This window comes from Podarcis melisellensis (assembly GCF_964234715.1).
Source record: "Podarcis melisellensis genome assembly, chromosome: 5".
Lineage (NCBI taxonomy): Eukaryota > Metazoa > Chordata > Lepidosauria > Squamata > Lacertidae > Podarcis > Podarcis melisellensis.
Genome location: NC_138537.1, coordinates 43630048 through 43644591, shown reverse-complemented (window position 1 = coordinate 43644591; position 14544 = coordinate 43630048). Strand labels below are relative to the sequence as shown.

Sequence of the window (14544 nt, the reverse complement as noted above, 5' to 3'; positions counted from 1 at the left end):
GGCCGGCAGCCAGAGCAGCTGCCGCTGCCGCCGCCTCCTAATCCGATCCCCGCGAGGGCTGCCAGGGACAAGCCTCTCCCCTCCGCTCCTTCCAGGCAGCCCCACCCGGGCCAGCCTCCCGCCCGCTCCGCTTCCCGGCAGGCTCCGAGGAACTGGCTAGGCCGTAGCCCTGCCTCTTGGCCGGCTCTCCCTCGCCGCTCATTGGCTCTCGCTTCGCCAGGGGGGCCGCGACGCTCGGGCGCCGTGACAAGCCAAGGAAGGGGCTGGCCTCGGGAAGCAGCCCAGCGCCGCCGTGTCACAGCCACCGGGCGACAGGGTTGCAGCCGCCACCGCCACTGCCGCCGCTCGGAGGAACAAGTGAGTTTCCTCTCGCAGGGATCGTGACCCAGCCCGGCCCTCCCCTCGCGGGGCGGGGACGCCTCCCGGCTCCATCCTCCGCTTTGCCTCGGGGCTCCTGGCGCCAGGATCTCCCTCGCCTTCTCCCTCGCTATGCAGCCTCTCCCTTGCTCCCTCCACAGCCTGCGGATTACTCATCACACGTTCCCATCTCTCTCTCTCTCTCTCTCTCTCTCTCTCTCTCTCTCTCTCTCTCTCTCTCTCTCTCTCTCTCTCTCTCTCTCTCCTCCCCACCCCCTGCCGCCCACTCCGCGCGCGCTTTCCCTTCCTCCTCCTCCTCCATACGTTTTTATGAGTCACTTCGGGGTTTTGGGTGGGGGCCCATCCGCGTCACGAGCTCATGCACGCGCCGGCGGGTGACTCCCTGCGCGCACCGCGTGCCCAAGGGCTGCTGAGCATCTCGCCGGGATCTGGGGAGTTCGCTGGGAGGGTGGCAGGCAGAGTATGCGAGCGACAGGTAGCGGCACATAGCGGGATACGCAGAGCAGCCCTCTCCAATCCACCTTCAACTCCCCGGTTTCTGTGGCGGGGTAGCCTTGAAAGACGGGAGTCTGTCTTCCTTCCTTCCTTCCTTCCTTCCTTCCTTCCTTCCTTCCTTCCTTCCTTCCTTCCTTCCTTCCTTCCTTCCTTCCTTCCTTCCTTCCTCTCTCTTCCTTGGCCTCAAGGTCCCAGGGTGGGTTACAATATTAAAACACAATATTCGAAACAATTGAGAACAACTAACAACTGGAAAAATAAGGCGAGCCCTGAAATTAGATGCCCCCAAGTGTCAAAGTCAGAGGCAAGAGGTGCCTCTTCAGCATCCCGCGGCAGCTGTATGATGAAGGTACTGGGTGCATCTCTGTGGGAAGGGGGCTCCACAGCTCAGGGGCTGCCATGGAGAATGGCCTCTCTTGGGGCACCAGCACCCCAGACTCTGAGGGTGGAGAAAGTACCAAGAGCCCCCCCCCCCGTCTGCTAATCTCAGCACCCAGGAAGGTGTGTAGGGCTTCTTTCATCCGTGAGCTTCTTCGCATGCCTTCTGTTCGATGGCCCACTTTTTGTTTTCATTTTCTCGCATTTAATAGCCCACCCTTTTCTCCAAGGAGCTGAAGGTGCATGGATCTCCCTCCTCTCATTTAATCCCCTCAACCTCCCTGTGATTTAGGTTAGGCTGAGAGGAAATGAATGGCCCAAGGCCACCCAGTGAGTTTCATGGACCAATGGGGATTTAAACTCTGGTTTCCCGGTCCCCGCTGGGCATTCTAACCACTATACCACACTGGCTCCCAAGAGGACTGCAGAGAGAGAGACGGAAGACTTCCCTGTTTTCTTTATTTTGGGGTCTCTCATTTGCTCAGACATACACCTCTTCTCTTGCAGGGCTTTTTTTTTTTTGGCCAGATAATATATTTTATTTTTAAAACACCAGCTTTACTTCAGAGGCTTCTAACTAGTTCGAAACATCACAACTTCATATAAGCAAATGGGTCATCACTTAGGACCATAGAGTTGGAAGGGACCCCAAGGGGCATCTAGTCCAACCCCCCGCAGTGCAGGAATCTCAGCTAAAGAATCCCTGACAGATGACTGGCCAAGTTCTCCATGGATGGAGCGATGTGTGTGTAGACTTTTTGCATGGCTGGCATGTCACCTACTATACTTGTGCCAGGACAAACTGATCCACAAAGCATGCTGTGATTTCAGCAGACCATTGTAGGACCATTGCTGGTTGTGGCATCTCCAGGGTTGCCTTCCATTTTAAACCTGGCCATGTCCTATTTCTTTTATTTATTAATTTTCTTACATCTATAGTCAGTAGTGGCTGGTGAGGTGGTGTGTGCACTCTTCAGGAAACAACTTGGTGCATGGCTGCAGGAGCATCAGATTGACTCTGCTGTCATGTGCCACATGAAGCTTCCCCATGCTGCTTCACTGGCCAATGCTGTATATAGCTCACCTTGGTTCCATGTGGTCTACATGTGGTTCCTGGTGGTCAAACATCTAGACACTGACCAGACCTGTTCCTGTTTAGCTGCAGCAAGGCAGTGGCCTCTTGTGCCTTTGGGCCATATCCTGGGTTCTAGGAGAAAAGTGCTCTTGGCTGTGTGCTATAGTGCCAAACTGAATGCTTGGTAGGTTATAGACACACCAAGTATAGACGCACTCATAGTATTAATGTGGATGCTGTCTTAAGTAACTACTCAAGTTGAGGATTTCAGACTTGACTATTCCTCCTAACCCAGGAATGTTAGTACAAACTAAATTGATAGAAGGTCTGAGGGAGAACCCAGTGGTGTGGCTTGCTTCTTGGAAATTAAAGTGATTTGCTGCATTTTAACATAGAACTGCCTCCTCCTTCTACAGCTCTTTGGCCTCTTGGTAGACCAGCAGCAAGTACAGAAATAAAAAATGCTTGTGAAGCTTTTCAGGTTAAAGAGGAAAGGGGAGGTGACCTCTTGATACCTTGCTGGTCTCCAGATGAAATTGACTAATTTCTTTGTTCATGCCATTTTCACCCACTAATAAGAATAGAATTCAAATCCCTGAAATTTTATTAGGTTCAATCTGTATCTCTGCATGTTCTTTGTGTGCAGTCTCTGCAGGAAAGCTTCAGAGTATTTGTTCTAATAATACTGCAGATAAAGTCTTTATCGGCTTTTTATTTTTGAATATTACTGTTGTGCCTCACAGGGTTTCCATCCAAAAGGATTATTCCTTCCAGAGAGAATTTGTGAATATTGGAGGCTGACATTTTTCTTTGACGCAAGGAGTATGATGTTTGTTATTTTAATTATTGCCTGGGTAACAGTAGGGGCATGACAAATGGGACTTAAAGGGCAACCAACATTTCCAGACGTGAATCTTGGTGTGAGCCTTAGTGTTGATGTAACCTCTATAAGCTCAGCTTCAGGTTCTAGAAAATAAGCCACTTAACATGTATATTGATTTACCTGTTTTTATTGTACTGGCTCAATTTTGCTTAGGCACATATTCTGCTGTGTAGAAGGCTCAAGGGCTAGGAATCTCTCTAATGGGATGCAAAGAACCCTCTTGTGCTTAACAGGCAGGATCCCCTATGTATGTAAGGAGGAACTCAGGAGCAAAGCTCCGGCATATCAGCAACTTGGGGAATGGTGGAGATGTGAGAAGATCACATCATCCTTGTATGCGAGTAAAAGCGAAAGTCGTGCTTTCAGATGGTACGAAAGTGACCTTGTACATATCTGATAACTTCCCCAGTTTTGCTTGTTCCTGCTTTGTTGGAGAGCATTGTGCGCGAGTTCTAATGGTCTTTGAAAAACAAACTTTCAGCACATAAGCTTGGGCCCTAAGATAAGATAACTTAATCAAGTTCATGGGAGGAATTCTTCCTGTCCCTTCCTCCCATTTGCAGCCACTCGCTTCCCTGAATGGAGAATGGAGAGAGGCATTTGTATGGGTAGAAGCCTCTGACTTGAGCGTGGATGAAATTTAGCCTGCTATATAAAGATAAAGAGTCACATCCATTGCTCTGACTGCTTTTGCTTCCGGCCCCACCCACCACTGGCAATGCGGACCCAACCCTTCTGCTTAGCCTCACTGTGACATGAATTGAGTTTGCTCTCCCTCCTTTGTCTCCTTGCAGAAGATGTCTGGGGAACTGTCCTTGCGCATTGACACCAAGGAGCCACGATGGGACCAGAGCAGCTTCACAGGGAGAGCAAAACACTTCTTCACGGTGACAGATCCTCGCAACCTTCTGCTCTCTAGCAAAACTCTGGAAGAGGCCCGGAGGGTGATTGAGGATTACAGGTTCTCTTGTTAGTCTGGGGATTGCTTTGGTCCTTAGAGAATGACAAGGGAGGCAGTGAGGGGGTGAGGTTGTGGGGAATCCTGATGTTGTGCTATCTAGAGGCTTTTAAAGCACTTGGTGTTAACTGTGCTCTCCTCTAGTTCCTGGAATTCATAGATTCGTCTTAGCACTCTGGAGTGGCTTGTTGACTTTCAATATAGTGGCTCTGGGAAAGCAGAAGCAGGGAGAACGAACTCCTAGGGAGAAGGATGCACTTTTAGAAGGGATGGAAAGGTGAAGTTTAGAGACTAAACCATCAAGTTTATTTACAGGCCACTTTCCCAAAGGATGCTCCAAGTGGCTCACAAGAAAAGCAAACAAATCAATATATAGGTGCAACGAAAACATAAATATATAATAAATGCAGTCTTTTATGTTCCCATTAGCAAACAAACATATTAGTATTAACGATTCCCTCATTAGTATTAATGTCTCCTCCAGTGACTACTGGCCATTTGGTGACAGAGCATTGGCATAGTCCCAAACCATTGCCCTGTCTATACATCCTATTCCAAACCCAATATTTTGAATTAATCAGAACATTCAAAGGAACCCATCCAAGACTATCCACAGGGCAACTGGTTCATTTGAAGAGTCTCCTTGCATTTCACAGTGTACATGAATAGAGAGGAGTGTTGAGGGGTACCTCTGGTCATTGGTAATACAGCTATTCTTACCTCCCAAACTGACCCCGCCTCTTCCTAGTACAGTGCGTTGATACTTCCTGCCCCAGCAACCTCCACAGCAAATCTTCTCATTCCCCTAAACTGCCTCCAATCTTCTTTCCTTTTCTTGATTGTTTCAGGAAAGGGAAGGTGTCGCCAGGATTGACTGAGGACCAACTATGGCGGGCGAAATACATCTACGACTCGGCTTTCCACCCGGACACTGGCGAGAAGATGATCCTGATTGGGCGAATGTCGGCCCAGGTGCCCATGAACATGACCATCACTGGGTGCATGCTCACTTTCTACAGGCACGTGCACAACTTCTAAGGTCCTATTGGTGGCCACGCGAACTGCAGCGTGACAACAACCTTACATTTAATGTAATGCAGCAATGTAGAGGCCTAATTTGAAGCAGTCTGCTATGATAGGAGTTTAACACTGTTCCCCTCTCTCCCCTGCCTCAGTTCTCAAGTTGCTCTTAGCTGCAGGTTAGGGAAAAAAGACAAATACTATATGGGCAAGTATCTCTGAGGGAAATGCCAGCTTTGGGGCAGGAAGAGGGAGCAATCTAACATTGTGGCTGAGGGGAAGAATTAACCCCACTTTCCCCCTTGCCATGGACCTCACCTAGGGTTGCTATATTTCAAAAAGTGAAAATCCGGACACAAAAGTTGTTGAGCTTTCTGTTTTTAAGGAAAATCGACACTGCCAACAAGGGTTGCCATACATCCGGATTTTCCCAGACATTTTAGCAATTTCTGCCTGGACACTGCTTCCGACTGCAATATCCTGGCTATGTCTGGGAAATTCTGGATGTATAGAACCCTACCTCACTCAAATTGCCCCCTAACATCAGCTAGTTTTAATGAAATAAAAAGGACAAGAGATCTGTTCATGGATTTTCTGTGTTGGATGTAGTTTGGCCCTAAATCTGAAGGAGAAAGGAAGTGCTGTATATGTAGTGGAACAGTGGCATTGAAACTGCATGCGTACCTCATTGAGTGCTTTTGTGTGTATGTATGGAGGAGAGGTTACAAGAAGCACACACCAAATCAGTACATAGAGCTCGTTCACTACTTTTTGAGAATTAGCCTAACATTCTGGTTTTTGTCATATTTATGGGAGCCCTGACTTTTCTCTTTCCTTGCAGAACAACCCCTGCTGTTCTGTTCTGGCAATGGGTGAACCAGTCATTCAACGCCATTGTCAACTACACTAACCGGAGTGGAGATGCTCCCATAACCGTCAGGTAAGAAGACACTGAGTCCTGCCCAAGAGCCCTGGAAACGAATGCAGACCTATTTGTGGGAAATTGCACCAGAGGGCCATGGGATTGCCTGATAAGAATGAATTCACTCTTAGCCTTTTCCCATTGTAAATCCTAGGAAAACTCATGGGAGCTAATTCTTCAAAGTGGTGTGCCTAGGAAGCAATGGTAGCCCCATTTGTAGGGTCAAGAGGAGAGGATTGCAGGGGCTGGGCTTTCCAGGAGTCATGGAGGGAAAGCTTGAAGTCAAAAGCAAGGTAGACCATGGTGGAGACCTCCTGTGCAGAAACGGGTAGGGAATGAGGCAAGAAGGAACACTGGCAGGTGGTGAAGATGTGTGACTGCTTAATCTTGGTGGGGATTTTTAATGGTGGGAATAGGAATGTTCTTGCATGTCCCACCCATTGAGTACCTTTTCCAGGGGAAGCATTAGGGCTGGGACTAGACAGGAGGAAGTTGAGAGTATCTTAACCTCACCTGGTTGCCTGCTTCCTTTACAGCCAGCTGGGCACTGCCTACGTCAGTGCTACCACGGGAGCTGTGGTCACAGCACTGGGCCTCAAGTCCCTCACCAAGGTAAGGGACCCGCCGGCTGTGTCTGCTCTGGCACAGCAAGGAGGATATGCCTGTTCTTTGAGATTGTCACACTTTGGTGTTACAAACAAGACCTTGCATAGGACAAGTGACTCTCTTTCCTTATTTGTTTATCAGCATTCCCTGGCCACTGAGCATGCTCAGCACTCACTGAGATGTTTGGAAAGGTTTTCTTCCAGTGTTTGTGTTTGTGTGTGTGTGTGTGTGTGTACTTCTGCAAATCTTTGGTTCCTCTTCCTGTTTTCTCTTGTGCATCGGTCAGGCCTGTGCACGGGGGGTGGGCAGCTGGGTACACTTTCCCTGGGCCTATTCATCCTGCTGTTAATTCAAACTGTAACACATGTCTCCTCTCTCTTCCTCTTTCCCTTTCAACTCTTCTACCTTGGTAGCATCTTCCACCCATCATTGGACGCTATGTGCCTTTTGCAGCTGTGGCAGCGGCTAACTGTATCAACATACCATTAATGAGGCAGAGGTAAGATAGGGCTGCATGATGGGGAGAGGGTAGGAATCTAAGAAGATGCCTTGCACTGAGCCGATATAGCACAGTATTGGGCCATCTAGCTCAGTATTGTCTACACTGACTGGCAGGGTCTCTCCTCGGTTTCAAGCAGGGGAGCTTCCTATCCCTTCCTGGAGACACCAGCAACCTTTTGCCCCAGCAAAGCATGTCCTCTGACACTCAAACATAGCCCACCCTCCTGGAAAGTCCAGGTCTTGGCCATTTCTTGCTAGTAGCATATTCTAAATTACTGCACCCCTGGGCATCTTTTCTCAGTCTTTTGACCTTGAAAGTATGAGGTGTTCACAGCTATGATAATATACGGAATCCACAATAACTGGCATCAGGCTAACAGCATAGCAGAGGGCTTTGCCATTATAGATCTATGAAGGGTGGGGGGACTTGGAACATAGTAAAAAGTAATACCAGATTGTGTAAGGGGAACTACCATCTCCATCCCCGGCATGAAGAGAGAAGCTTTCTAGCTACAGTCAAACCTCATGGTACGTTTGCTTCATGTTACGTTCTTTCAGGTTACGTCCTGTGGTGACCCGGACGTATCGGAAAGGGTTACTTCTGGGTTTTGCTGTTTTGCACATGCGCAGAAGCGCAAAATGATGTCACACACATGTGCAGAAGCAGCGAATCGCAATCCCCGCGTGCACAGATGCGCCGCTGCGGGTTGCACTCTTTTAATGTTGCGAATGGGCCTCTGGAACGGATCCCATTTGCAACTAGAGTTACCACTGAATTTAGAAAGCAACATCTACATTTCTGTGATAAGTTTGTTACTTTAGCTGAGAATATAGTTCCTTTTATTTCTTTGTATCCCATCTTTTCCTACTTGGTAATTCAAGGTGATATATAAAGGTCTCCCATCCAGGCACCTACCGGACCGAGACCTGCTTAGCTTTATGAAGATTGCTGCATCATGTGCCAGAGCCAGGGTAGAGAGCTAGGGTTTTGAAGTAGGTGGAAGATGTTGGAGAGGAGGCAACATATTGAAGAGTAGAGAAAAAGTGTAATGAAGAGTGGAGCCACGGGTCTCACAATCTCCTGGTGTGCCTTGTTGTCATGTCTGAACAGTGTCTGCTGTTGTGATGTTTATGTGGCTTTGGTTCCTGGGGAGTGGTCAGGTGGGATAATGTGATGGAGCTACTCCACATCGTCCTGTGGTCCTATACCACATTGTTCCAGACCATCCTTTTTTGGAGATCCAGCAGGACAGACATGGTCCAGTGCTGGTTGGTTGGTGGGTGGGTGGGATTTGTAGTCCAAAACAACATCTGGAGTTGGAGCCTAATTTAATACTTCTGTTCCTGGTCTAGAAAGACAGGAAGCACAGGCAACTAGGACTCAGAAGAATTGCTGCATTTCTGGCAGCAAGAGAAAGGAGAGGCTGAAAATGACAATAAAGGGTTGTATTCCTCCCCCTTAACCATTTTTACAGGGAGCTAAAGCTTGGTATCCCCATTACAGACGAGAATGGAAATCGGTTGGGTGAGTCAAAGGCAGCCGCTCAGCAAGCCATTGCACAAGTGGTGGTGTCTCGAATTGGCATGGCTGCACCTGCCATGGGTAAGTAGCTGCTGCATTGGCAGTGGCCATTGGTGAGAGCGGAAGCAAATACTTGAAGTTCCAACTTCGCCAATAAGGGATGACACTTTTTTATGGGTGAAAATGTGAATGATTTTGATTTGCTGGCTTCTCTCAATTTTTTTGTAAGATTCAGATATGAAATATTATAAACTGAGGAGTGTTTCTTACTAACAATTAATTAATTTGGATGCTTGATGTGCATTGGGAGGCTTAGTGGCAGAACACATGTTTGCATGTAGCAGGGCCCAGGTTAAACCTTTGGCACTTTTAATTTAAAAGGGCCCTGAGATCTGCTGAAGGAGGGCGGTACAGTGGTGTAGCCTGAGGGACCATTGTCCCAGGCACACAATTGGGGAGGTGCAGCGCAAAGATCCTGCACATGATCCTGTCGGCAGGGGCTGGGGAGCACATGCCCTCTGCCACCATTTGAGCATTCACAGATTGCCTGGAGAATATTTGACGTAAATATTAAGCATTTTGAAGAGCCCATTAATTTTAGTTCTGCTTTTGGTGCATACATGCTGTGCTATTTTGTCATTATCTCCTGAAAGGTTCTAGCAAGGTAGAAATCCTGTTTTAACTTGTTGGCATTTGCAGGGCAAAAACAAAATGACAATCTGGGCTGCCTTCGCATGGCAGTTTATTCCATTCTCTTGACTTTCCCCTAACTTCTTAGTTCTGCATTATATTTGAGCTTTCACATGATGTAAGAGTGACTTCTGGAACCGTAGTGGAAAATAATTAAAGTTAAGTGCTCGTTTCCCCATTTGCAAATAATATGGAAACCAGTGTTTAACCTGTGCTGTATTCCACTATGGTTCTGAAGTGGCTTTTACATTGTGTGAAAGCATAAATATAATGTGGAAATGTCATGAAAATGAAATAAACTGCCATGTGAATGCAGCCATAAATCAAATTCCATTACCAGTTGGGGCACCTCTGAGCTTTTAAGTTTGTGAACTACTCATTGTGATGTTAGTTTCTGAGTATCCTCAATGGATTCCAGGAATTCCTAGAGAAATAAAACAACAACAACCCTAAAACCGATTCAAAACATGCAGGAGACATATGGCTGGTTGGGTGTGTCTTTAATATTCTCCTTCCTCATTTTCCTTATAGCCATCCCTCCTGTGATCATGAATGCGCTAGAGAAGAGAGCATTTTTGAAGGTAGGTCCTTTTGGATCTTAGTTCAGCTCCCAGGCCTCCATTCCTAGAGACTGAGAAGGATGTGGTTGCTTTCCTGAGATGAGCCGTATTTGTGTGTGTGTGTTCAGCTTACTTCTCAACCCTAATGAACAGGAGAGGGTTATTGGCCTCATACCCTGGTTGTGGGCTTCCCAAGGGCATTCAGTTGGTCACACTGCAAACAGAGTGCTAGATTACATAGGTTTTTGGGTTGATCCATCAGGGCTCTTCTTATCAGGAAGGGGAGTTTAATTTCTTAGAAGGTGTATTGACTGCCATCTTGGAAATGCTAGTGTCAAAAATATTCAAAGCTTCTTAAGCAGGGGTGGCTAACCCTTGGCTCTCTAGATGTTGCCATCATCCCTGACCATTGACCATGCTGGCTGAGACTGTGTTGTAGTTTAGCACTATCTGGAGTGCCACATAGGGCTTTCCCCAAGAAACGTATGAGTGCTCCTGCTGGGTCAATGGCTGCACCTCTGTAAGCAACAAGCGACAACGGCTGCTTTGGAAACAGATGTAGATCCTGAGCACGAACCAATGCCTTGTGTTTCCTTCCAGCGGTACCCTTGGATGAATGCTCCTCTGCAGGTTGGGCTGGTGGGCCTGTGGTAAGTGTGCTTCTTCCCTTGTGCAAATGGGAGTATTGTACGTCAGGAGGAGAGAACAGGTTGCCAGAGCTCTCTGAGAAGAATGTCAGTGCAAACCGTGGTCACATTCACACTGTATGTTTATAAAGTGCCATGATACCACTTTAAACAGTCACAGCTTCCCCCAAAGGATTCTGGGAGCTTTAGTTTGTTTACAGTGCTGAGTTTGTTCCCCCGCCAAAAAAGCTACAATTTCCAGAGTTCCCTGTGAAGAGGAATTGAATGTTAAATCACTCGGGACTGTAGTTCTGTGTGGGCAGCAGGGATCTCCTAACAACTTAACAAACCCTTAGCACCTTTAATGAGCTGCAGTTCCCAGAATACTTGGGGAAAGCCATGGCTGTTTAAATTGATACCATAGCGCTTTAAATTTATGGTGTGAATCTGACCAGTGTGGGGAAGTAGAGTGCCTATGACTGAGGAGGCTCAGGTTCAAATCCTTTTCTCAGCTAGGAAACTCACTTTCTCCCAGACCAACCTGGTTCTGGAGGCTAAATTTGGGGGTAGCTGGTTGGGGCATGATGACCTAGGAGCCTTGAGCTCCTGGGATGAAAGACAAGACAAGCATGGAATATATAAATAATAAAGAAACACAGCTTTTGACTAGAACCAGATAGCATATGGCTTACAGGAGCAAGTGAGGTAATCTCCTGAGAGGGTAGGATTGTGGGAATCAGGCACGGGGACCCACATTCCATGGCCCTTCTGGATTTTCTTCACCAGTTCCTATCAATGTACAGTAGTACCTCGGGTTAAGTACTTAATTCTTTCCGGAGGTCCGTACTTAACCTGAAACTGTTCTTAACCTGAAGCACCACTTTAGCTAATGGGGCCTCCTGCTGCCACTGCACCGCCAGAGCACAATTTCTGTTCTCACCCTGAAGCAAAGTTCTTAACCTGAAGCACTATTTCTGGGTTAGCGGGGTCTGTAACCTGAAGCGTATGTAACCTGAGGTATCCACTGTATGTCAGTTTGAAGGTGTTGAAATTTCTGAGTGGCAACCTGTTCCATTCTGAATATTTCAACTTTTGTGGGTTGCCCCCCACAAGCCCCATTGAAATGACAATAACATGGTGTCCAGCTTATTTGTAATGGATCAGGCAAGGTAGCTTTCATTACATAGTGCTGTTCCTTTTGGAAATTTGACTAGATCCCCATTCCAGGAAAATGGGTTGGGGGCCCTTTGCCAACCTGGTGCCCTCCAGATGTTTTTTGATGATCAGTTGTAGTTGGGAGTTGTAGTCCAAAACATCTGGAGAGCTCCAGGTTGGTGAAGGAGGCACAAGAGAAAAGCTTTGATTGGGATGCAAGATACTGCACTCCATTGTGTGTTGTTCGGCACCCACAATTCTGACTCGGAGCAAGAAAGCAGCCTATACCCCCAACACATAGAGCAACATAGAACATTGCTATTGCCTCCCCCCCCCGGGTTGGTGGGAGGGGGGGTGAGGATTATTTCCCCCCAGAGCGACTCCCTTGCCCATCCTCCAAGGCAGATGTGACTCCTCTCCTGTCTTTGTTTTTCCAGTTTGGTGTTTGCTACCCCCCTTTGCTGTGCACTCTTCCCCCAGAAAAGGTAAGCATGCCATTGCATGTTATATTCTATGAGAGCGGTTCCCGGTGTCCATTTGGGGTCCAGCCACCCAGGGGGTTCGTGGCACATACCCATCAACTGTCTGGGACGTCCCGTTTGGAGGGGCTGTGCTTCGTGTGAGATCTTGGTGCCCCAAAATGCTCCTTTTGGGGAACTGTGCTCTCGCGCATGGGTCACATAGACTTTAACGGACCTGTTAGTCATGTTCATCAACGTCAGGCAGTCTGTTCTGAGTAGATCTAGCACTGAATGCAAGTCTCAGTGCTGAATCTGTATAATTTTGAATGGGGAGTTCCTCATAAGCTGTTTACTTTTCTTTTTTTAATATTTTGCTGTCCAAAGTCAACATTTTCACAACTGTTTACTTTCAATTCAAAATTTGAAAAGGTTTTTTTTCTTTTTTTTTGCCGGGGTGGGTGGGGCAAGAAGCATTATTTTGAAAAAGATGGCCTTTTTAATGTTTGCTACGGTTTTCATGCCCTGCTGGTGTGTTACAGTTTTGAAGCCTGATCCTGTCTTAAGTATAGAAGCAATCCTACATTCTTTAGGAGTCACAGATGTTTCCCCTTTCTGCTTGGGAGGTTTTCAAATGGGGGCAATGTCACAGTTGGGGGAAATGCCACACAGTGTGGGAAAGAGCATCCCGCATGAAGTTTGAAGAAGACACCTTTGGTCACCACATGCTTGGGACCTGGTTTCTTCTTCAGCAACTGTGGTGTTCTCCAGAGGCATACATGGTGGACACACTGTAAGCATCTCTTTCCCATAATATACAGATTAGCCTACTGCTTATTTAAAACATGACATGGGAAGTCATAGCCCATTTTTCAGAGCATGGCTGTGCACCTCTTGAGATAGCCCTGCCCCATAACTTTGCTTTCCATTTCCTACTCTCCCCTTTGCCCTAAGAACTAGAAAAACATCTTGTTTTCCTTTCTCCAGCTCAATGCGGGTGAGCCGCCTGGAACCTGAAGTCCAAGCTCTGATCAGGGAGAAAAACTCTGACATTGAGGTTGTCTACTTTAATAAAGGGCTTTGAGAGAAGCTTCCTCATGCTGCCCTGGTATGGAGTAAAAAAACCAGGAAGAAGTAGAAGAACCAGGGATCCGGTGCTCCTGAGGAGGAATTTACACTTTGTAATAGTATAATCCCTTTTATATGCTGCTTTCTTATTGGCTGACAAGTCATGGCAGGCCCTATGTGTATGATATAACCTTCCTGAATTCAGGTGAACCCTAGGGTAGATTGTAATGTGGCAATGTGGTTGTTGCAGTGATGTGTGTTCATACTCTGAACATAGCAGAAACATTCCAGTGACGACCCATTTGGGTTTCAGGAGCAAAGAAGTCCTTAAGCCTAAATCCTTACATTACACATAATTCTACAGTAGTATGTGTACAGGTGTGGATGTATGTGCACTATAATTTTAATGATGTATTATCCTAAGAATGATAACGTTGAGAAATGTTTGGGAAGAGGAGAAATCCATGGGACACCTGAGAATCAGTTGCTAAATGGAAGGCAACTTGCTGTCCTGGTTAGTTGGAATTTCATGTATTCAGAGGTAAAGGAGATCACTCTCCTGCATAAGAGCATTATGTGTTTTTGCAATACCTACGTTCTTGAGATGTTTTTTCTCTAGTCAAATAAGCCCAGTGCTTCCTACTTAGGGAAGCAAGCAATTGACCATACTGAGTTAGCAGGAAACCGCTAAAATTCAAAGAGGTTGGTGGATTTTCTATCAGCAGTCTTCGATTCGGAGGTGAGCACATGCTTCGAAGATGAAGCAAAGATCTGGTGTTTGCATAATTATGTTATAGGAGATTGGATCATGGAAATCAGTTGATCCTAACATGCCCCTTATCTGCCCCTTGGAAACCACAGAATTTCACATAAAGTGGGAAGGGATGTGTCTATATATGTAGAGGCTTCACCCCTTATGTTCTGCTTAGCTATTTTAGCATAACCACAGCAATATTTTGTACGGTTGCATAGCTTGCTTGAAGGCCCAGGGCAATTGATAGGGATGGCATCCAAATGGAGCATCACTTCTGCCAGCTTCATTGGATCAGGTGAGGGTTGTGACAGCAGCAAACCCATGCTCATGGGGCGTGATGGTTTCACCTCCCAGACTGAGAAAGAAATTTGTTCTGCTTACCCTTTCCACGCACTCACTCCCCCAAACCTTTCATTAATACCATGGGTGGTATCCAACTAAGTGGTTCCACATTTTAAGAACGCAATACAAGCCTACTGGATCAAGCCAATGGCC

At 46.9% G+C, this 14544-nt stretch overlaps 1 protein-coding gene across 2 annotated transcripts; it reads left to right on the top strand.

Annotated features, from left to right (window-relative positions):
* Positions 1-202: 202 nt before the first annotated feature.
* SFXN3 (sideroflexin 3) lies at positions 203-13912 on the top strand. 2 transcript variants are annotated; one of them, XM_081912522.1, is made up of 11 exons: positions 203-357; positions 4004-4170; positions 5016-5186; positions 6029-6127; positions 6646-6721; positions 7129-7214; positions 8692-8819; positions 9960-10009; positions 10589-10638; positions 12207-12254; positions 13215-13912. In XM_081912522.1, the coding sequence occupies exons 2-11, from the start codon at positions 4007-4009 to the stop codon at positions 13309-13311; spliced, it is 969 nt and encodes a 322-aa protein (XP_081768648.1). In that variant the 5' UTR covers positions 203-357; positions 4004-4006; the 3' UTR covers positions 13312-13912. The 2 variants fall into 2 exon arrangements, with proteins under 2 accessions (XP_081768648.1, XP_081768647.1); XM_081912521.1 differs by lacking the exon at positions 203-357 and adding an exon at positions 722-853.
* Positions 13913-14544: the final 632 nt, after the last annotated feature.

Coding starts and splice junctions, on each gene's coding strand:
- SFXN3 (XM_081912521.1), top strand. CDS start 737: ATGCACGCGCCGGCGGGTGACTCCCTGCGCGCACCGCGTGCCCAAGGG. Junction 854..4,003: donor GCAGAGTATGCGAGCGACAG/GTAGCGGCACAT, acceptor GTCTCCTTGCAG/AAGATGTCTGGGGAACTGTC. Junction 12,255..13,214: donor GCACTCTTCCCCCAGAAAAG/GTAAGCATGCCA, acceptor TCCTTTCTCCAG/CTCAATGCGGGTGAGCCGCC.